This window comes from Phalangium opilio, unplaced genomic scaffold (assembly GCF_054372755.1).
Source record: "Phalangium opilio isolate 3A_F unplaced genomic scaffold, DU_Popi_V2 ptg000011l_1, whole genome shotgun sequence".
In the NCBI taxonomy this organism is placed as follows: Eukaryota; Metazoa; Arthropoda; class Arachnida; order Opiliones; family Phalangiidae; genus Phalangium; species Phalangium opilio.
The window spans coordinates 6,127,234-6,151,933 of NW_028324147.1; the positions used below are offsets into that span (position 1 = coordinate 6,127,234).

General features: G+C 37.5%; 1 protein-coding gene across 3 annotated transcripts in view; it reads right to left on the reverse strand.

Moving 5' to 3' along the window:
• Positions 1-24,700, reverse strand: part of LOC149710089 (calcitonin gene-related peptide type 1 receptor-like) — a 152,692-nt gene that overhangs the window by 91,475 nt on the left and 36,517 nt on the right. For all 3 annotated transcript variants that reach the window (XM_089859116.1, XM_089859128.1, XM_089859119.1), the window contains exons 5-8: positions 17,524-17,628; positions 16,446-16,549; positions 13,870-13,996; positions 3,787-3,900 (exon numbers count right to left, since the gene is read on the reverse strand). In XM_089859116.1, coding sequence (XP_089715242.1) covers positions 3,787-3,900; positions 13,870-13,996; positions 16,446-16,549; positions 17,524-17,628 — 450 coding nt within the window. The remainder of the gene's footprint in view (positions 1-3,786; positions 3,901-13,869; positions 13,997-16,445; positions 16,550-17,523; positions 17,629-24,700) is intronic.

Here is a 24,700-nt window from a genome sequence, read left to right on the forward strand (position 1 = left end):
TATAGTTTGTATATACTTAGGACGCAGTTGTTATGACATAACATAAGTTTATAATTCCTTTAATCTCATAAGTACGCATGAACATGGTTCTTGATTTAATAGGTGCTTCGAAAGCTTTTCAAACCACCAACATAACATAATATAGAGAGTTTAAGCAAGAAGCGATATCTAGTTTATTAGGGAGAAGTTATAAGATGCCTAAGTATTCGTGCGCCATAGTCCCAGTCCCCCTTTCAAAATACAAGGGGGGACGTAAAAGGAGGCCGGGCTATTTCGCCTCTCCTCAGTCGGAAAATACGTCGTTTTTTGGTCATTGAACTGGAGATAAAGCTGGAAATGTGGCGAATTAATACCTTCTCCCTCGTAAACTAGGTATCACTTCTTGCACGAACTTAGTACCAGTTTATAGTTAATTTGAACACGTTAATTAAATAGCAAGTGCTTTTTTCTGGCATCTTACTTTGGATATCAAACGTCTAAAGCACTAGATATACACGTGTACTAGTTTTAGGGTCATAGGGTCAATTGGCCTTATTCCTATTCAGCGCCACTGGCGGACAGTCTGGAAACTACTCCCATAGAGACTGGGTATTGGGTAACTCACGAAGCGCGTTATATTTCAAGAAAGCACTTACCCAGTGTCAAACTTATGGAACATTCAATAGATGCCTTATTACGTCAGTTAAAGTTTTATATAGACCGAAGTGACTGCACCCTCAAGAAAAACTCATTAAGCGCGTCACACACTCACCCCTAATGAGTGACGTAAGTACTTACTAACTAGTTCAAACTGCACTTAACTTACAAAGGTTGGAGCAAACGTGAAAGCTCCTCTGAAGAATTTAGTGCAAAAATATGAATCTTAACTCAATATTAATGTAAGATTTTAATAAATTCACGGTCGTGGTCATGCTGAGATGTCAAGGGTTTAACTTAATCTCAAATGAAAAGAGGGTGGAGGCTAAAGACTATAGCTATAGCAGGAGTGCTAACTTCTAACAATAACAGTAATGAATAAAGACAGTATATACAGGGTGTTTCTGATAAGTCTGCATACCATAAATTAAGGGGGATGTTCTTTGGGTAATCGATTTTCAATCAAAAATGTAACTTCTATCCATTCCATTTTGCCACAAGGGACACTGTTATCCAGTTAAGATTGTATTTACGGATGACCCCTTCAATTAAATTTAATTAAGAAACTGATTCGAGACAATGATTTATAATTTAATTAAGAAACTGATTCGAGACAATGATTTATAATTTAATTAAGGGGTCATCCCTAAAACAAACAATCAAATCATAACTCGAAAACGGTGTCCCTTGTGTAGGGTTCATACAACTTTTGGAAAACAAATTTCCCTGAGTTTTCTAGGCATTTCCCCATATACTTCCCTGAGTTTTCCAAGCACCTACAAGCACCCGGGGCAAAATGGAGATAGAAGTTACAATTTCGACTCAAAATTTATTATTATTTTTTTTAATTTGTGGCAGACTTATCAAAAACACCTTGTATATATAAAGGTTAAGAGGTTGATCCACCCCCCCCCTGGAAGCAATAACACTTGTGCGAGGATAAAGATAACTAGGTTGAGTTGCCCTCTTCGCGTCGACAACCGCGTCCGTGTTTACATTTTCGCTCCCTGATCATCTATTTGAAAGGATCGCGCAATTTTACTCCTGAAGGATTCGGTGTCAGCGTGAATATGCAATATACACAAAGGGAGGTAGACTATTTTTGGGCATATACAGGGTGTTTCAAAAAAGGGTAATCATAGGACCGAAGTATTGTGGAATGGTTCTATGGGGAAACCAATTTAGCGTCGAAAATGTAACTTCTATCGCCAAGCCCATTTTGTATTAAGGGCCACGGTTTTCGAGTTAAGATTGGAAGAGCGTTTTACGGATGACCCCTTAAATTTAATTAAGAAACTGAAAGACATTGATCACTAATTTAATTAAGGGGTCATCACTAAAACAGTCAAATCATAACTTGTTTAAGGTGACCCTTAAGGCAAAATGCCATAGAAATTACATTTTCAACTCAAAATCGCAAATGGATTCCACCTTACTTCGATACAATAACTAACCTTTTGGATCACCCTGTATAAAGGATTTAGAACAAACTAACATTGTTCGAAACTTTGAACGACTTGCGTTGACCCAAAATTTAACTTGACCCATTTTATTAAAGAATAGGTCGTCTTGCCTTTAAGGTTAAAAGTGAAGTTAAGTTGGGTTAGACGAGGGAATTTTCCAAAATTGAAAATAAAATCAAGTTTGAGGTAACTGAAGGCGTTCAAAGGCTAGATCTGGAAAAATCCATTTATTTTCAATCAGCAGTAAATCATTCAGGAGTGTAAAACTCAAATTATAGTGACCGGCATAAATCCGCTGGGCTTGGAACAGTCGATATTTGGCAAATGCCGCTTTCGAATTGAAAACCATTCACTCAGGTGCTAAGCCTACTATTAACCTTGGAGAAGGAGGTGATAAGGAGGAGAAATCTTTGTGAACCATGTGCGGCAATGAAAGTCTCCCAGAGTACCTCGCACACGACCTCACCTTTGGTAGGTTTAACTGCTGCCGCCTAGCACCATTTAAAAATAAAAGCTAGTTCTCGTCAATTTTTAAGACATAGGGGGAATTGTCGACGGTTTCGTACCGTGGAGGATACTGGGGAGGACTTCATAGCCGTTCCGTAGATGGGGGTACAGGCGTTATTTCTACTCTATTCTCACCTCCAAGCTATTACCTCATGCTATACAGCGGCGCTGTGTCGTGCAAGCCCAGACATTTTAACCCAAAATGGCGCCCTATAGATAAACTGCTCGCAGCCGTTTATTGTACTCCTGTTTAATTTCCTCTTGATTCAATTAAAATCCCTTAAGCCTTGCCTATGCATCCGAGAATACACATTTATAGTAGGTTATATTACCCCTTAGAAAGTCTGTTGTATGATCACGTTGAACTAATTAAAAATCACGTTTCGGGGATTAAGCGAACTTTACACTCTTCGCTGCATGTGGTGGCGGAGGTTACTCTACCTGTACAGCGTGTTACCTCATGACGCCTTCAGCCAGTTGCTTTCAGTTTTGTCTTTTTTTAAAGGGATAGTAGCACCTCAAACCTACTCCACCGCAAGGCAGTTTTTTTTAAATTTTTTTTTGAAATAGAACTAAATCTAAACAACTTTATAGGTGAAATAGTTACCTTGGCAAGAATTATAATTTTAGCAAGCTCCCAAATATTACCGGAAGTTAGCATGTAGTGACGTCAAGTGTTTGGTGATAAGGGTCAGTGATAAAACGGGGTAAAGAGTGGTACTGAGAGGGGAGGAGCTACGGGGACGTGACGTCAATATTGGTAGTCTAAATTGTATGGCCTAGCTGGAGGGTATGACGTCACGAAAAAATCTTAGTAGTAGACTATTGTAAACATCCAATGGTTCAACTTGCTTGAAAACCGAGAGTGGGTTATTTCGGTTTGACCAAGGCTTAGCAATTAAGGTTTCAGGGAATCTAAAAGCACATCTATTAATCAAAACGAGGCTAGTGACTTGGGACAGACAGACGGACGGATATGACGTCGTAGTTCACGATTTAACTTAAAACGATCAGTGAAATTAAAATGTCATCCGCTATAAACTAACTTTAATTAATAAAATTAAATAAGTTAAACAATTTTGACGTGTTAGGTTTAGGTGCTACTAGCCCTTTCAAGGTTAGAGGCGTTAAGCTTGGGCAATTTGGGCTTAGCGCGAAACTATTATGAAAGTATTCTTACTGTTGGGCGAAAATCCCGTGATGAATGTTGGGCAGGGAATGTAAGCCACGACTCCCGCCGCCGTGTCGTTCCAACAGCCCCACCCGTCGAATGTCCGAGGGCAAAAAGGCCTTTCTGTAAAAACAAAAACACCGTCAAAAGAAAAATATTACAAGCTTAACAACGTTTACAAAAACTGCGAAAAGGGTTTCATCGATTCTTCAATAAGAGCGTAGCTTGACACAGGAGCCGTCCCGTTTGTGTTTATAAAGGAAGCAAGAAGGGTACTTCAAAGAAGTTGACATTGTTCGAAGTACAATACTCGAAAAGTTAAATAAAAGCTTTCCAAAACAAAATTATTCGTATAACTTATCAGAACTGAACAAACCGTTCCATTAATTACTTGCAGAGAAACCAGCACAAAGATTGGAGGCCGCCCTCTTGGGTTATTTCCCTCGCTCCAAGAGGCAACGCCAGATGGAGCCAGAGTTCATTACACCGGGACGGATGCTAGCCAACTCGTACTGCCTCTGGCGGTGCTTCTTGGGGCGAGAGAGAATACCCAAGAAGGTGATCTCTCGCTTACTATGGTGTTTGTTTTTCTTATGTAATTAATTTAATGATCTATTCGATAATTTTTAATCTGTATTTCGTTTGGGATATCACTGGGCAGCCAATCAAATACAAGAACGCGAAATAAGGAATGTCATGGTGCTTCTACCAAGACCCAATCGAATAGATCTGGTTTTAAAACATTTCCCCCTTTTTCGCGTTCTCTTCTTTGAGTGGATTAAACCTTGGCCAATGAGAATGCCGGTAGAATTTTGCAGGATAATTCAGAGTATAATATAAATGGTCAAATTCAATTCGAATCCTATAGGCAAGTCGTTTAAATATCAACCCGAATGTTTTCGTGATTTTGACACTATTTTATCATAATGAAGATTATAAAATCAACTTCACCATCCCATTAATAATGCCTTTACTCCCACAAAAATCAGCGTAACGTGCTATACACTCTTACAGAGTCGAGCTTAATTATTTACAGTTGAAATCTTGCTAATTAGTCAAGACACTCACTCCATTGGGACGCTTAATTGGCCCCCACCATCCAGCTCTTAAATTAAGCCCAAGATCCTTCGAGGAGCTAAGCTCTTAATCGCGTTAAAACATCTCATTGGTACCAGGACACTTCGAGGATATGTAAAAGGTTCAAAGAAAAGGTACTCAAAGAGATTGTTACTCGTATCAAAATTCCCTGCAATTTGAAACAAATCGCTGACGGCCCCCTTCAGACTAGATTAAAACCTTACGTTCCCGTCGGTCACCTCGTTAATTTCATTTCGGTAGAGTCGGGACTCGGGACGTTCATTTCTCAGTTCAGACGTGAGAACAGACGTCTTAAAACGAGTCGCGATGGTGATTTTTGTAACTAGACTTTTGAATTCTAAAATAGCCAGAATCCAAAAACTTTTCATATATCGTCTGCTAAAGCGTAGCTGTAGCTCACTCGATCACGCGTCAGTATAAGGCATGATCGAGTGAGCTATGGCTAAAGAAAATGCTCTAACTTGGTGGTGCCATCTCGACACTGCCGGTCGAAACTGAAATAGTTCAAACTAAACAAGTTAATCTTTTACGTAGTCGTTGCCACGTGTCTAACTAAGCGAGCAAAGCTACTTCACCGACGTGAACCTAAGATTTTATCTAGTCTGAATGGACCTTTAAATTTTAAATACATTCAAATTTGGCGAGGGAGAAAATATATTATAGTAAATGTCCAACCCCTCAAGTCTTTTCATATATTTTGTAAACCTTAAACATGACATTAATTGTAGGAAACCATCAAGTCCTGTTGACGTTCAAAAATTCAAATAGATTGTAGTAACGTTTTTGCATATGTTTTTTAAAGTAGCCTACATGGAGGTTTCTCCCCGAGCTCCAATGTGCAGCAGAGTAAACAGTTCTACAGGGGCTATGAGGAAATACATAGGGAGCTTGCCCCTGGTCGCGGGCTTTCTCTCATAATCAAATCCACCTTTTCTTGTCAAATGAACAAATAAAATATTGAATTCCATTTCCTAAACCACTACGTATAAATATATAGCACTTGTTTATAATTGAGTGTGTAAATACCACTTGTAAACAACTTTCTTTTCCTTTTTATTATAAATAAACACCGTTAATTGCCACTTATTCTCAATATTTAATTTTTCTTTCCCTCTTCCGTTGTTTATACTCAATAATTTCAATAAACAAATAAATATATTCACAAATAAACATAAACTAGACATTTATTGTTGATTATATTATGGTATAGGGTCATATGATACCCATTCTGTCATCATGAGGAATGGTCAGCTATCAGAAAAAGACGCGATTGTCGTACTAGAGATGATGAAATGTGTCTCGCGGGGAAATATAGATGGAATTTCTCGCGTCTCCAGAGACGAGATTTTTGGGGTTATTTGTCGGTCACGTATACGAGGCTAAACAAATGTTGGTCGCAGGGGGGGGGCAGACGCGATAAACATCTGGCGCGCGTGGTCACCCATCTACATTTCTCCAAGTCACTGATAAAAACACCACTAAGGAGTCAACTTTGACGGATAACTTCGTATCCCTAGCTACCAATAACATACAATACGCGATTATAATATCGTCAGAAGTCTCTAACCTAAAGTAAAATATCGAATCATTGCGCAGAAACTTTCTCAACGTGTATCTAGGCAGATTTTGTGGGAAGAGCTAGACTGATCACTATGTATGACGAGTTTTAAATGGCGAATAATCTATTTCGCTGCACCTTACTAGCTTCGGAACTCGCGGCGTTTGTACCAGCCAATGAAATCCCAGCTAGAAAGACGTTCGAATTATGAGGCGTGGCGGGTTAGTAAGTTCTCAAGCCCCGCCCACAATATCCGCATAGAGATCAACAGTGGAGATATGAGGGCACAAAGATTGCAAATAGAGTCTGAATGTATTCTTGCTTTTCTTTATAAATTAGCTATCTAAATTTCAAATGGAAATCATATTTTGGCCAAGGCTTTCAATTTTAATTGCTTAAAAGTAACTAAGTATACATTTCCCCATAGAAATAATAATGATAAAAAACTAATAATTCTTATTTCAGTATAGGTATTTCGTTGTACTGAAAATCAACTTTTTATTACAGCCTTATACTTTAATATAATTCGAGTTATGAACTTCAGTTAAGATGGGTCATACTGACTCTGAATAAATCGGTTAGCCTAAACAGGTTAGGAAGTACCTTTGAACACAATATCCAGTTAGACTGACCCTAGCTTGGACCCAATCTTTCCATTAAATAGATTAAGTCACTCACTACAAATTCTGCCAACGCCTATTAGACGGTCGCACGAACGATTTCAGCATCCCATGCAGAGTGGACACGCTAACCCTAAAAGTGGTAGCGTTACCTCATTGTCCATCAAAATAAATCGCCATAATGACGCGTGCCTGGTTCGACCACGCTTCGAAAGGTGTCCCTAAGTGTTACAAAGTTTACCTTACATCCAATAAAACATCTTTATAATCGACCATAAACCTTTCCCTCTATTAAGCAAATGATTTTTTAATCGAAACTGACGTTTATTGTCAACTTCGATTAAGTTTTGAAAACCAATGATTCCATTAAAAAATCGCTTTAAATAATTATGTCTGCTGTGTATAGTTTGTCTATCGATTTTGAAACTATGTATAGGGAAATGTGGATGGAACGTTTTTAGAAGTTAATGGAGTGATATACGTGACAAGGCTTAGCTTTTATTGGTTCTAAAATGGAAAACGATTTATTCAATTGAAAGTGACTGACGTTCAAAGTTACCCAAAATTGAATTTGGCTGGTTGCTGAGTTATGGAACCGTGCGTAGCATAACTTATGTAAGTATGCCCCTTCCAGCTAGATTCAGAGGGGAGTCCAAATAGTGTGGTAGGAACGAAGAACAGTGGCAACTATGGGTAATTTTGAGTGGAAAGTGTTCTATTACAGTTTGTCCTAAGCAAGTTATGATTAAAGTTTTAATTAAATTAGCATGGTCTTTTGAAGTTTCTTAATTAAATTTATGTGGACATCAGTAAAACACTGGAATCGTAAATTATTTAGGGTGGTCCATACAGCAAAAGGTCATAGAACATTTTCGACTCAAAATCGTGTACCACCCTTTTTGGAACATCTTGTATATTGAATTTATTAAAATTTACTCAGCTTCAACTGGCAAGTGAAGTAGAAAGGAGAATTGTTTGCTTTTTCTCAAACCTTGCAAAAGTATAGTCTTCTATACATGCTTAAAACCTAACAAGAAATTTCGGTCCTGAATTTTGTTGCCTCAGTAATTGCAATAAGGTTGAGTTCAAACTAGGAAAGTTGCACAAAAGTCATTCTTATACAAGCGCCTGTTACTTAAAGTATAGAATCAATTGAATGCCTGAGTGACGTGTGACTTATTAACGGTGAAATACCGTATGCAAAGCAACAATTCAATAAACAATGCAATAAACAAGAACAACAACAAGAACAAATTGAATGCTAGCCATCAGTTCCACTTTGGTAATAAATTGAGTGGATTTCTATTTCCGTTTTACAAGCGAGAGGTTAAAAGTCAATCAATTCAAATGGACATCTACTGTCCAACAGTGAGTAATTCCAATCTAAACCTAACGTTTCTATACTCATTAGAAAATCAATAACGAGACAAGCTGATTGCAATATGCAAATGAAGCCGCCGCGGGGGGCTACCTGGAAAATTAATGATGACCCGAGTTTATCACCTGAAGAAAAAGGTTTATAGGACGTCGGTGAAATTAATTTTATGTATAAATCTGTAATAATAAATGATTACAGAAAAGGTAAAAGGAAAAATAGTTCGAGGCGAACTGAAAACCGAGCATACAGAACCCTAACAATGGGTAACAGGTGAAGAGGCAACGGTTTTAGGCGGTCTTCTGAAGATAAACAATAGATCTTCGGTTTGTCTACAAGTCAACTTCCACGACTTTCATTTAATAATTTTCGCCTAACAACAGGGTTCAAATTAAAATGCAGCGAAATAAATAGACCTTTTCGATGTAGCTATAAGAGGGGATGCAACTTTGCCTTCCATCTCGCTTTTTGGCGCCTGCGCGCTAGGCATTTTGTGTCATGGGAGTGCGCAGAGATGGCAATGTATGTCCCGATACTGAGTGTTGCCTATCTCCTTTTTTTACGTCGAAAAGGTGCATTCCGGAAGCTCTAATAAATCTACTGTTTATCTTCAGTTCGCCTAAACCTGCTTTGCTCGTGACGTGTTTCATTTAGCCTATATAGAGTCCTCTAAACTGTGAGATCATCACGGTTGCCCATTGTCAGATCCAAGCTTGGTTCTCAGTTTTCCCAGAACCCTTTTCGGTGGATCTCTGCCTATAATAGTAAGTTTTATTCATCACGTGCAAGATAACCAGGTTCCATGAATCAGCATAAAATAAACCAACCCATGGAAATTATCTTAATGCGATAAAATATACTTATTTCAATGGAAAATATTGGACATGGGTGATCTTTAACAAGTCTAAAGCGTCACACTTTGACTTTACATAAATGTACACACAATATTATGTAGTGTGAATGATTTTACCTAAAACTTCCTTAAGCCTTGGTCAATCCCGTATAAAAGGGGGAAACCCGCACGTGCCCTGAAATTTATCGGTATTTCCCGCCAATCTGGTGTCAACGCGGGAACGTGGAGTTTTCGTGTTACCCGGCAATTTATCGGAGTTAAGCCTTTTCATATATTTTTTTCTCGTAGCTTTAATAACGGGTTAGAGATGAAACGATGATATATTATTAAAGTCCAGTTTCAACGTAACTTGTTACTAAAGTCAAAGCCTTTAACGGTTGACTTTGCGACTCTTCCCTTAACTGTTAAGTTAACTTGTACCTTGAATGGACGATTCTTACTAAGTCAGTCTGTGTGTGACACGCTAATCTTTCCATAGGGAGTTGTGGGAGTCCGACACACTCAAGGTGGACCAGTTGGGTGGTTTAAAGGTTTATTTTTTGCCGTTTTTACAGGAGGTGCTGGACTATTCAAAGGATTACGTTGGCCCGAGAGAGAGAGAGAGAGTGTGTCTTAAGGCTTATAGTTTGACGTATAACAGGACTTCCTTTGTTATCTATGGTATTAGTTTTTAACCTCTCAGTAAATCATAGATTTTATAGAAGATAACTTGACAATCAAAAGAAAGTTGTCAATAGACTCTAGAGAAAGCTGTGAGCTTAAGGTTGATAAAAACTCATTAAAGGGATAGTAGCTTATAAATAGTGAAGTTAATTCCGTGTTCGAATATAATAATAAAAGCCTTTGCGATATAAGTGTTAAATGTTTGGAGAAACATCTATAGAGGTTTAAATAACATTTTGACCAAATATTGAAGAAAATGACAGAGTTATAGAGTTGGATTGTTGCAATAGTTAGGGCATCGCACAGCGCGCTCTATGGTGCAAACGCCAGTAGCAATTGAGCAAAGCCAATAGCGAATTACATATCATTTCCTTTATTCAGAAAGCAACAGTTATGAAGTCACAACCCTGTCTACCTTACCGTTTTCGATATCTTTTCGATTTAACAAAACTTACTGTAAGCCCAACCTTCGCATAAAGGTCAAGTATTTAAAACATTAAACTTAACTTTCCCATTGACCGTTTGTAAGAATGTTTGACAGCTCATGATGAGATAGTCCTGTCTCCAAAACATTAACTATAATGCTTATTGCACTGCTTATTCACATTATTAAAAAACGTCTTGGTTTGGACCAAGGCCAAAAAAAAGATATGAGTGAAGTTTATCAATTGACTGAAGTTTCAGATATTGCAATATTTCATTAATAATTTTATCCTTAATCACTATTTAATTCAATCAACTGACTCTACTTGCTTATTCATTCAGAATGTAGAATACGATACCCGTGCACCGTATTTTAATAATTGGTCACAGAACAAACAGAATTAGTACAGTAGGTCACTTTCCCTTTAAATTAGAGAACAGAACAACTAAAGATTATCTCCTAAGGAAACATTACTAAATCCTGATGACGTAACCGCAGCCTAATTTCCTCAAGCGTTAGTACATAGTATAAAATAAAACTTTTGACCTACTTCTGAAACAAGGGGGGCGTAAAAGTCGCCATCACATCACTGTCTATTTGGTAGGGAGAGGAAAGGGTTGCTTAGAAGACAAACAAGGCTTATTGGGATCTCTTTAGGAATACTCATTCCAGACCGATAGACAGGAACTAATCGTCACCTCGCGGAACTGTTCGGGTCACAGAGGATATAAAGGAAAAATCGACAAGAGATAAAGAGAGAGAGCAAAAAAAGAACTCCAAGACAGGGAGGAGTAGAAAAGGAGTTGAAAGATGGAGTCAAAGAGGGTATGAAGAAGGGCAGTTGAAGCTAGCAGCTTTAATTAGCAAGGCATTATGGGAGTTCTCGCTCTTCTGCTTTATTTGTTATAGTTTCCTTCTAATATCTGGTTTACCATATTTCAACCAATAAGAAGGCAGAGAAAGATGTGTTCGCACAACGGAAGCTTCAAAGCGAGAAAACTCCAGCCAAGCCTTCTACTAGGTGGGTTTCCAAATTCTGCAGTGAAGTATTGGGATAGGCGTAAAAGGGGCTAAGAAGACAAATCTAATGCTAAACCCTCTCGCGAGTTGGCGCGCACGGAATGGTTCTATGGAAATTTTACATTGCTATTGTCCAGCCACCTGGAGGGAAATTTTGGCGAACTATTTTTCTTCTTCGCACCTGCGAGTTCAGCTGCTACGTAGTGAATATGGAAACCCACCTCTAATAGAAAAATGGAGGTAGGCAACCCTCATTATCAAGATATTCAGGGGGGGGGGGTTGACCCATAGCCGTTGCTGCGCACTCACAGGATTCAAAACGCTTAGAGTGCAGGCACCGAAAAGCGAGATGGAAAGCAAAGTTTTACCCCGTATCTCTCCCATTTAGTTGCATCTAAAACGCTCATTTTACACCGTGAATGTAAGACTCGAACAGTCAAAAAGGGGTTTATTTGGTTTCTTCTTGTCACGTGGGTTATTGTTTGTACATTGAGCTACTATTTTGCGCCCTCTCTCCAACAAAAAATGTACTATTTCCCAAAAAGCCTCGTCCTGATTGAGTATATAACTACAGCCAACTAACGATTGTTTTACTTATCAATATTCTCACGAGATGGCAGTTCGTAGTGCGGGTTTGAGGGAACTTTGATGCTGTTTGCCACGTTATAAGCCCTATAACCAAGTTTTTCCCCAAATCTCCCGTTGGGGGAGTTAAGTTGTAAGGGTGTAAGCCTAAGAAGGGCGTACAATTTCCTCTCCTTTCTCTTCCTCCTCCCTGTCCAAGAGCAAGCAAAGAATAAGAGAGGAAAAAATATACCATTAGAGGAAAGTCAACAGCATCCCGTATAAAAAATATCTTCAGAAAATGCTTGAACTATAAGCCGAAGGGCCAATTCTTTACACACACTCTCCTATTATTCGGGTTCAGCAATTCTCAACAACGAACAAAAAAATAGAAAAACCTCTTAATTTTCCTGAGGGCCACCACCACGACTGGAATTTTTACAAGAGACTTGTTGATCTTTAAAAGTCAAGGGGTGTCTCAAGATTATTAAAGAACCAATATTTATCACACCCAAAAAATAACTTCGGGGCTTTTTTCTTGGGACATGTCAGGATATTTTTTAAACTTTAAAACTGAAAAACAAGTTCTTAAATCTATTTTAAAGAGGCCTGAAGTGTTGAATATAACGCAATGGTAAATAATATTAGATAAAATTATAATAAAATTGTTATTATAATCAGGGATAGATTTAATTTTATAAGTAGGAATGGAGAACGGTATTTACTTCAGTCCGACTCATATACCACCCAGTATAGAGCCCCTCCCTCCAACACGTAACGAAAAGTTTAAATTATTTTATTGGCTCACTTAAACTACGTTTTGATGACGTTGCTGACGGGGACGGCGAAAAATACGTAATTCCTTTTCACCTCTATCGCTATGACCCGCCTCTTCTTTCATACCCCTTCTTCCCGTGGAATGGGGTCCGGGACTTTGACGCGCGCCCACGTTACTCTGTTCTCCATTCCTACTTCTAAAATTAAACCTATCCCTGTTATAACTTAATAGGCTTTGACTTTTAAAACTGGTACTATTTAGAATCTTACAGACGGGTTACTAATCTCAAAATTAATAGATAACATTTATAGAATAAATAACAAACCTCATTAGAGACTTAAAAAATTATAAAAAATAAGGACCGTTCTAATATCCAATAGCAAAACCACTCAACGTGAAAAATAAGGTAACTTGGGTAAGCCACGAGGCGATTGCAATTAAGGCAGTAATTACACGCCCAAAGCTTAGAAACCAATTATAAGGTACTAATTAATACGGCGCGATCTCGTCATCGTCAATTTCATGGGTTGAGACCCGTACAGGTGCGTGATGGGATATTAATTGAATTTTACAAATAAATCACCATAACCTGGATTAGAGGGGACAAACGAGAGAACCATTTCGTAAATAGACAAATGGTCCAAGATTAAACCGTAACGGAAAAATTTACCCTCAAATCAAATGTATATTAATGGATTTTGCCCGAAGATTATACAGGGTGTTTCTGATAAGTCTGGTCTGCTAAATTAAGAGGGTTTCTCTTTGGACGATTTTGAGTCGAAAATGTTCTATGACCTTTTGGCGTCCAAGACGTGGCTTGGTTCAGTTCTTGGACGGAGGCGAACCCCTAGCCATTAAGAATGTTAATAACGTCCTATTCTAGACCCGGAGAATTATACCTTTATAATTGAACCCTAATTAGTAATTACGCATCTTTTATCGAAATTGAAAGTTAATGCTAAAAATTTAAGTTTCTTAAACTAAATCATACAGATACTCCATTTGATATTGCTCAAAGACTACATTTAGTGTTTCTACATAGACAGTAAAAACTAAAAACTCCTGCCCATTAAAACACAAGGGAAACGCCGGATAGCGTAGCTACCAATCAGATTAATAAAAAATATTGTGTCACTTACCATCGTGACCTCTAGGCGCAGTTAAGGTCGTATGAACGCATTCTTCATAAGCGGAACTCGAAGCTACGGCCAATGTCTCCAAATGACGTAAATCGTTCAATATGGTTTCCAAGGATTCCAGCCCTTTCTGTACAAAAACAGAAAAAAAAAATTAGGTAAATAATTCTTAAAACAGTAATTAGCTTTTATCCTTATTCTATGTACATGAAAATTTCCGAAAATCGGGCCCAAAATTAGCGCGGAATTAAGAAGAGACTTTCGTCGTCAACGCAAAACAAGGTACGCAAGGCACGAGTAAATCAACTAGGAGTATGCATAATAAATAATACTGAGTAACGCAACCGTCATTTTAGAGTACATCTCTCTCTCTCTGTGAACCGGGACCATCGTTTCATCTATCACGTGTCTAGTATTACACCAATGTTTATAGAAACTTGAAAGTTAAAATAAAGAATATTACACATCGAGTGGCGAAGTTTAACCATGGTTGACGAACTAAAATACGCAGCAAATCCTTTCCCGCTAACTGGGACCCACCCTTAAACGCCATCTAGTAGACCAAAAAAGAAACTAAATTCAAAGTCTGTATAGGTATAACCTATATGGTTAGCGGACTAAAATGATTTTCCCAGTATACCTTGCGGGCTATATTGGACCCAATCTTTAAACGCCATATAGTAGACGTAAAACGCAAATTAAACCAAAGCCTTAAATTGAAATCTTAATTTCCATCGGCTTTTGTACTTTAGATGTCTCTGCAATCTTAGCCCCGGGTAGAAAAAAGAGAATCATGGGTACCGCCCTCTTTGCCAAGTTCTTCAGAAGGCACCCTTCCTCAAAAACGCATAGGGGTATTTTACTCCTTCTTGATTAACTCTTACAATACGTTAGAAGAATTCCCGCCTCCTTTTCTGGGAAATGAGTTCTGTACCTCAATTCCAGATTTGACTACGCAACTTAAAGCCAAGTACAATTCAAATCACATTCCATAGACCAAAACCGTGTCCCCCGTCTTTCGCGATGGTACAATCTCCAATTGAAAAACGTTATCACATCAGAAGAAGAAACGAAGAAGATGGCAAGGCATCATTCATTTTTGATGCCATCCGCAGTAAGTCGGAAAAACGTGGAATATAGTATACAGAAATGAATAAAGGATATACCCTTATTCCGTTCACCCAAGAAAGATTAATGAAGAAAAAGGCTATGGAATACGTACTGGATTTTCCCTTTATATAGATTAAACTACATTCATTATCTAACCACGAACAGACATTAACTTTAGTGGGTGCCGCGGGAAATTCACTTGCTTTCTCAGCTCTGGTCCAATAACAAAAAGCAATTTCCCCTAAAAGCGCCTTGGACTACAGACATACAGACTGGTAGTTTTTTTTTTCCTGAATCAATGCCTAACAAGTAACAAAGGCAGTCTGTATTCTATTTAAATTAGGCTTAAAATGAATGGCTTCTAGTATTGACTATAGTAGGCATTAAGGGTTGAAAAACAAACCGGGAAACAAAAAAATATATATATCTAGTTTCTTAAGACTAAAACTAACCAATAGAAAAATCCAAAATAACATCTCTTCAGGAAATAGAGATTTATTAGACGTTTGTTTGTATGTACTGAAAAGGCAGCCAATCGTGTGTTGCGCATTTTGTAGGGCAGACCGCAAATTAAACGAGTGTTTACCTAATTTTCTATTCCATTACCCGAACCCAATAAGTCTAGAATTCTGGTCTATTTTGATCTACCACAAAGAGAATAAGTCTTAACTCTCAAACTTCCGCTTCTGTATAGTATTTCTAAAGGAGCGTTTTCAATCAGACTTTCCTTGTTCAAAAATTAACCTATTGCATCAACAGTAGCAGCCAACCAAAAGCCGAAGCAAAAATCTAGCTGTTTTCAAATTCAGCTTTTCGTCTTTTCAGGCTTAAAACCTTAAAGAAGCAGATATGTAAATGAGTTTGATATTTGCTTCTCATTTTCTTTAAGCCTTTGCCGCTTAAAGTAAAAACAAGAAGTGATATCTAATTTATTAGGAGAAGGTATAAATTCGTCACATTCCCAGCTTTATCTCCAGTCCAAACGTATAGTAGGTCCGGAGTTAATCCCCCCCTCTCTTAATTACAACCAGCATCTCATTGGTTCTTGAAAACTCACGTCAGCGCAACGCGAATGAGGAAAATTACGTATTTTCCGTCTGAGAAGAGGCGAAATAGCCCGGCCTCCTTTTACGTCCCCCCCCTCTTGTATTTTGAAAGGGGGACTGGTACTATGGCGCGCGAATACTTAGGCATCTTATACCTTCTCTCTAATAAACTAGATATCACTTCTTGTAAAAGCGATTGAGTTACGCCATCTTTAGTCAATTTCATTCATTTAAATCGCTTATTTGAATTTAACGATCCGAGTTTCAACTTCTCTGTTTTAATTTTTTTCTAAGATTTTCAGTCTTCAAAAGCGCGTTATAATTTTAAAATAAGCCCTAGCCAAAAGCTTGGGAAAAGTTGATTGAAAACGGGCCTTAATCATTTAATTATTTATAGGGAGAAACTGAAGAATTTATCCTTACCTGTAGATGATGTACCGGGCAAGATTTGTAATTAATTTTCTCTTTTCCCGTTAGGGGGTCCACATCCCAAGTTCCGTTTGTTAGACAACGTCTAGTGATGTAACCTTCAATGGTAAACAAGCAATGGGATTAGCCAAAGAAACAACAAAAACAAAACAGAAAGATCTAGCGGACACTAGAAATAGTTGGGTAATTTCCGGTCAGTTGCTAGGGGCTATAAGAATCTTTCTATTTATTTATTTTCAACCAAGGACTGATTACAACTAAATAATTATTAATTAACAACACCATACTTTCAATTGGAAAGTTCTAATAGAAAATGGAAGTGATTTATACAACAATGAGTTTGGAAATACTGTTACTGAAATCGTGATTGGGAGCCCTTACAAAGAAATGTTTTCTATAATTGACCTACGACCGTCAGGATCATCCAGATGACAACTTAAGTGCTAGGTTTATTAAATGGACATGTGAAAATTCCCAATCTTTCTCTAAGCAGTGTTGTCAATATCTATGAAATTACTAATGTTAGTCAAGTACTGATTTAAACTAAACTGCTAGCCTTTCTCTTTGGACACTATTGGCTCAACAACGACCTGGCACACTAACGTCATTTAGTGCAAACGATACCCTCCTTAATAGAAGGTTTCTAGTTTTACCAAAATATATACGACACCAGAAGGGTATAATAGAAGAAGGATGACACTCTGTATCCTCTTAATACTTTAGTTATGTAACATGATTCTTCCCAGGCTCACCTTTTTTATACTCTCATGCTCATCAAACTTCAGATGGGCATCGCACCGTGCTAGGGTGAATTATATAACTGTTTGGTATTTTCTAAATCCTCAGCAATCAACCCACAAACCTTAATTGACTTGACGCGGGACAAAAATGCACAAGCGCGTGCGCCTTGGCAAATAGTTAAGCGCTAATACAGTAACGATGAGGGGACTATTTACATGGCGTATGTTTGTTCGGTTTAGTAACCTTGCTATAATAAATGTAAAGTGATGTTGGCAAGAATCATGTTACAATTACCCCGCTTTATGGTAGGCACACTTCTGATTTGACTTACCAGGATTTTTCTGTCTGTTCCGTATGGGACAAGGCAAGACCGAGTCCTCTCCAGCTTCCGTTTCTTCCCAACAAAACCAGCCATCAGTAGTCGTTGGACAATAAGCTAGAAGAGAGAGATGAAAGAAAAAAATAAAAATAAACCACCAAAGAAAAAAATAAGGAGTTTCAAACACTTTTTATCGGGTTTTTTTATTCTCCCTCTTGGAGAAAAAGCAGTGGAAAAACTTCACGACTCAACAGAAAGAGATAAAGATAGGATTTTTGGGGACACACACACAGAGAGACCCGGCAAGCTGGGAAAAAGGAAATAGGTTAAAGATCTGATGTCCCAGCATCAACCCAAGAAGCTTTTAAAAGATACCCTTAAGACTCGTAAGAGATTGCCACGACTTTCTATAGGGCCACACAAACCAAGAGAGACATAAAGAATTTATTAATTCCTCTAATTAACGTTATCAAAAGAAAGATTGTTATGGTCGATGTGTATAAATTATGCGGTTAGATTAAAGTCAAATGGATGTATTTTCCATCCGTTAATAGACTATTTTGAAGACGGTACGACGGTACATTAATGGGTATGTTGCTACAAAGACGTTAAACAGGGCTTCAAAGTTACCAGTCTTGCACCAAATTTGGTCCGTATTGTTTGAAGTCATATGGTAGTTCATGTCTTTGTCGTTCACATACCTATAAATGTTTTGCTTAAAAAGAACAAGGTGGTCAAACACCAGACTCTAGATTTTACCCAGAACTTTTGAAAAGGGGTCTACCGTGATTAAATAATAATCAGATAGAGATTTAATTATGATTAATATGAAATTAATGATATTTTCAAACCTATTTTCATGAAAGAGAGAATTCGTAAATACGTTTTTTGTTGTGGCATTGATAATTACGAATTTCAATAACATGAACTAAATAGAGCACCTGGCAGACATTTATTTTTCCAAATATTCTAATAATTCGAACCAAATATTTAGATATCAAAATATTATTGTTCCAAGGTAGTGCGAAAGTAGGGCGACAACGCAAGCGACCAAATTTTGGTGCAAAACAAGTATTCGTTTCACGCGCAGTATTCCATAGAAAAACTACCGATATTAAAGTTCACCTCTTTGAAGGTGTTAGGAAAGGTCACTGTGACGTTCTAAAACAGGGGCGAAACGTTTTAGCGTAAACAACTCGTGGGAAGTGGTGTAATATAAAGCCATAATCCGGGCAGAGAATTTCAATCGAGTCCAGCAAGCTAGAGCTCTAAGGAACAACCAGTCCAACTTAGTCAGAAATATTCGCAAGCACCACGACGACACCATGATGAAGAACATTATGTTAATCTCTTGCATTTTCGCTATTCTTTTCATGTCCATCCAATCGAAACCCGAGAAAAAAATATTATTAGGTAACGTATAAAATTTAGTCTCGCTATTCTTTTCATGTCCATCCAATCGAAACCCGAGAAAAAATTATTATTAGGTAAAGTATAAAATTTAGTCTAGGTTACTATATCAACGTCGCAAATCATTGAAATTTTCGCAAAAAAAAATCTTATGGGGGAAATATTAAATAAAACCTGACCTATCAACCAACGCCTTTTGATCTGAGATACTGACAAAAATTGATATTCTCTATAAAAGAGATGATTCGATGTTTTTAAGAACCTCTTTAATTACGAACAGGAATACATACAGCTAAGAGGTATTATTGTGTCCTTAAAATCTCCCATGTCATTGCTATGCCTCATAATTTTGACGCCTTTCAAACTGTGATTTCATTGGTTGGAAGCTACGCGATTTCTTAGGCGCTTTTAAAAGATACCCTTAAGACTCGTAAGAGATTGCCACGACTTTCTATAGGGCCACACAAACCAAGAGAGACATAAAGAATTTATTAATTCCTCTAATTAACGTTATCAAAAGAAAGATTGTTATGGTCGATGTGTATAAATTATGCGGTTAGATTAAAGTCAAATGGATGTATTTTCCATCCGTTAATAGACTATTTTGAAGACGGTACGACGGTACATTAATGGGTATGTTGCTACAAAGACGTTAAACAGGGCTTCAAAGTTACCAGTCTTGCACCAAATTTGGTCCGTATTGTTTGAAGTCATATGGTAGTTCATGTCTTTGTCGTTCACATACCTATAAATGTTTTGCTTAAAAAGAACAAGGTGGTCAAACACCAGACTCTAGATTTTACCCAGAACTTTTGAAAAGGGGTCTACCGTGATTAAATAATAATCAGATAGAGATTTAATTATGATTAATATGAAATTAATGATATTTTCAAACCTATTTTCATGAAAGAGAGAACTCGTAAACATGTTTTTGGTTTTTGCATTAAATATTACGAATTTTAATAACATGAACTAAATAGAACAGCTGCCAGACATTTATTTTTCCAAATATTCTAATAATTCGAACCAAATATTTAGATATCAAAATATTATTGTTCCAAGGTAGTGCGAAAGTAGGGCGACAACGCAAGCGACCAAATTTTGGTGCAAAACAAGTATTCGTTTCACTCGCAGTATTCCATAGAAGAATTACCGACGTTAAATTTGACCTCTTTGAAGGTGTTAGGAAAGGTCATTCTGGCTTTCTGAAACAGGGGCAAAACGTTTAAGCGTAAACAACTCGTGGGAAGTGGTGTAATATAAAGCCATAAGGCGGGGAGAGAATTTCAATCGAGTCCAACAAGCTCTAAGGAACAACCAGTCCAATTGAGTCAGAATATTCGCAACCACCACGAAGACACCATGATGAAGAACATTATGTTAATCTCCTGCATTTTCGCTATTCTTTTTATGTCTAGCCAATCAAAGCCAGAGAAAGAAATGACAGTTCTTGGTAAAGTATAAAATTTACACAATTTTACTATATCACAGTCGCAAACCCTTGAAATTTTCGTATAGAAATTGACTAATGTGATATACACAATGATTCCTATCAGGGATAGATTTCATTTTAGAAGTAGGAATGGAGAATGTTTAGTATTTACTTCAGTCCGACTCATAGCCCAGTATAGAGCCCCTCCCTCCAACACGTAACGAAAAGTTTAAATTATCTTATTGGCTCACTTAAACTACGTTTTGATGACGTTGCTGACGGGGACGGCGAAAAATACGTAATTCCTTTTTACCTCTGTCGCTATGACCCGCCTCTTCTTTCATACCACTCCGTCCCGTGGAAGGGGCTCCGGGACTTTGACGCGCCCACATTACTCTGTGCTCCATTCCTAGTTCTAAAATAAAATCTATCCCTGTTCCTATTAACTATATGCATTCCTGTATTACTAACAATTAATTTACGGAGCCCTACATTTTTTAGTGGTTTAAATTTAAACGGGCGACCAGTTTTGATACTTGTCCTACGTAGGGATAATTTGTACTTGGTTTTCTTCTATTAAAATATCTTATGCGACTACTCATGATAATTTCTCTATTAGCGCCTGTAAATCCCGTACAAATTATCCCTGCATATCACCAACGGCAACGCCTTAGGAAAAGTGTCAAAACTGATCGCCCGCGAAGGTTCAAACCCCCAACCCAAAAAAAAAAATGTTGACTAAAATACTTTGAGGTGATAGGCTAATGTAAAATTTAACTCTTTCCTTTTCTATTTCATAACACTTTGCTCTACGACGAATGATTAGGCCTGAAAGCGAACTCGGCTGCAACTCACCGCGTAATCGGCTTGCTCAAAAAATCTAATCCTGCACGTGAGGCGAATTCAATATCAGGTTTAAAATCTAATTCAGAAAATCCACACGCCACCTGGTGGTAGAAAATAGAAATAACATAGCAAACAAGCGCCTAAAATATTGTCTTCAATATCCCATATTAAATATACATTTTTGGTTTAAACTTTATCTCTAATATCAAATTTACCTACATCTAATTGTAATTATAATATAAACTTTGTTAAGAAATACTTAATACTTAATCTTTAATGTATTTTGAACTTTGTTAATCAATGTATGGTGAGGGTATGAATAAATAAACTATTGGAATTATAACAGAAGTAAATAAATTAAAGTTAGGCTTATAACAGAAGTAAATAAATTAAAGTTAGGCTTATAACAGAAGTAAATAAATTAAAGTTAGGCTTATAACAGAAGTAAATAAATTAAAGTTAGGCTTATAACAGAAGTAAATAAATTAAAGTTAGGCTTATAACATAAGTAAATAAATTAAAGTTAGGCTTATAACAAAAGTAAATAAATTAAAGTCAGGGGTAATAATTTAAAGGTAGCGCATCGATGGGCTATTCACACAAATTTTCGGTACTCCTGTTCTGAGCACGGTGCCATGTGGCTACTATTATGAGCCCAGCCGTTGGGCCACCTTGTTTTTGCTTGGATAAAAACTCAACAGAAAGATAGTATTTTGAAGGACACATCAGAGCCGACAAGCTGGGGAAAGGGGACATAGGTTAAAGATCCAATGTCCCATTCCCCAAGAAGCTTTTAAAAGATACCCTCAAGACTAGCAAAAGATTGCAACGACTTCCTATGGAGCCACACAAACCAAGAGAATTCATTAATTCCTCTCCAGAATAGTTATAACGTTATAAAAGAAAGATTGCCACAGGGTTGCCACGAAAGTTTCAGACTAAGATTCCCTTACTTTTCCAAGTTTTCCCTGACCCCTTTTATGCTAATCCCTTACTTTTTAGTCCTAAATGTCATTGTTAAAAATATAACTAACCATTCAACTGCGTTTCAATGGCATTCTTGAATATGAAACGTAAAACATAGAGGAGCGAGAAAAGAGATATTCGCGTTTTCGGTGCGTCTGGTCAAACGTGATCTCGCTAAAATGGCGTTTAAAACATATATAATCCAGTTGGATGGTTGAAGGGCAGATATTTTAGTCACTTTAACCTCAGCTTTAACCAAATTCCCTGTCTTTGTTGAAATTCTTAACTTTTTGGCCCATTTTGAAATTCCCCGACTATTCCCTGACTTTCCCAGGTTTTCCATGACCCGAGGCAATTTTTCGGTCATAGGTTAAAGTCAAAATTTCATTATCTTCCCTCCGTTAATAGAAACTTTTCAAAAGCGGGGTCATATATTATCGTCGGTTCAATGTACGTTTAAGACGAAACATCCGGTAGTTACACCAAAGACGATAAGCAGGGCTTCCCAGCTACCAGTCCACCAAAGTCCTTTTGTCTTTGTTTGTCCATACCTATCAATGTTACGTACTAAGAAAACAAAGTGGTCAAACACCAGACTATAGACCTTACCCAGGACTTTTGAAAATGGTCCTATCGCGATTAAGAAATAATCAGATAGCGATTTAATTATAATTAAGATGAAATTAATGATATTTTCAAACCTATTTTCATGAAAGAGAGAATTCGTAAATACGTTTTTTGTTGTGGCATTGATAATTACGAATTTCAATAACATGAACTAAATAGAGCACCTGGCAGACATTTATTTTTCCAAATATTCTAATAATTCGAACCAAATATTTAGATATCAAAATATTATTGTTCCAAGGTAGTGCGAAAGTAGGGCGACAACGCAAGCGACCAAATTTTGGTGCAAAACAAGTATTCGTTTCACTCGCAGTATTCCATAGAAAAACTACCGATATTAAAGTTCACCTCTTTGAAGGTGTTAGGAAAGGTCACTGTGACGTTCTAAAACAGGGGCGAAACGTTTTAGCGTAAACAACTCGTGGGAAGTGGTGTAATATAAAGCCATAATCCGGGCAGAGAATTTCAATCGAGTCCAGCAAGCTAGAGCTCTAAGGAACAACCAGTCCAACTTAGTCAGAAATATTCGCAAGCACCACGACGACACCATGATGAAGAACATTATGTTAATCTCTTGCATTTTCGCTATTCTTTTCATGTCCATCCAATCGAAACCCGAGAAAAAAATATTATTAGGTAACGTATAAAATTTAGTCTCGCTATTCTTTTCATGTCCATCCAATCGAAACCCGAGAAAAAATTATTATTAGGTAAAGTATAAAATTTAGTCTAGGTTACTATATCAACGTCGCAAATCATTGAAATTTTCGCAAAAAAAAAATCTTATGGGGGAAATATTAAATAAAACCTGACCTATCAACCAACGCCTTTTGATCTGAGATACTGACAAAAATTGATATTCTCTATAAAAGAGATGATTCGATGTTTTTAAGAACCTCTTTAATTACGAACAGGAATACATACAGCTAAGAGGTATTATTGTGTCCTTAAAATCTCCCATGTCATTGCTATGCCTCATAATTTTGACGCCTTTCAAACTGTGATTTCATTGGTTGGAAGCTACGCGATTTCTTAGGCGCGCACAAGGTGCAACACGCAGCGAAGTAGATTAGTCATACCAGAAGTATGACAAGGGACTAGAAGTATTGAGGTAACCAAATTCTTCACTCGGCGAAAGTGAATATTCTTGATAACACACCAACGGTTGGCCCTCTAGTAGCGGTTTCTGGATTTTCCCTCCAAAACGTGAGACGCTCGCGGTGGTAGACGGCCGAACTAGATTCAAGCACCCGCGTCCGTGTTCCGCGGCTTTAGGTTGAGGAGAAAGGGGTAGGGAAGTTTTTGGAACTCGACCAATTTTTTTCTCAGTAGTGTAGGCGCGTGGGAAGCGGCATAAAATCCTCAAATTTGTTCACTAGTGCCAGGATCTATTACCAATGCTAGAGCTCTTTACTCCTAGTCTCATCCTACTTTTGGTCACACATAATGCCTAAAAATCTGCATAGATACGTTAAGAAAACAACTACACAACGATTCTTATTAGCTGTACGCATTCCTGTTATTAACCATTAATTAAAATTACGGAATTCTCCATTTCTTGGGGTTTTAAGTTTCTCATTTTCATACACACGGCCATCAGTTTTTATACTTCTCCTAAGGCGTTGGTATTATCGAAGGATAATTTGTACTTATTTTTATTCAATTAAAGGTATCGCATGCGATTACTCATATTTTCTCTATTAGAGTATGCACAAATCATTCCAGCATAAAACCTAAGGAGATTTAAGTTTCAAACCCTCAACCTAAAAAATTATTTTCTCGTTTAAAAAACTTTGAGGTGACACGCTAATGTAAATTCTACTCTTTCCTTTTCCTGTTTCATAACGCTCTGCTCTACGACGAATGATTAAAACCTTAGGAGGTCTGGGCCTGAAACCGAAATCGGCT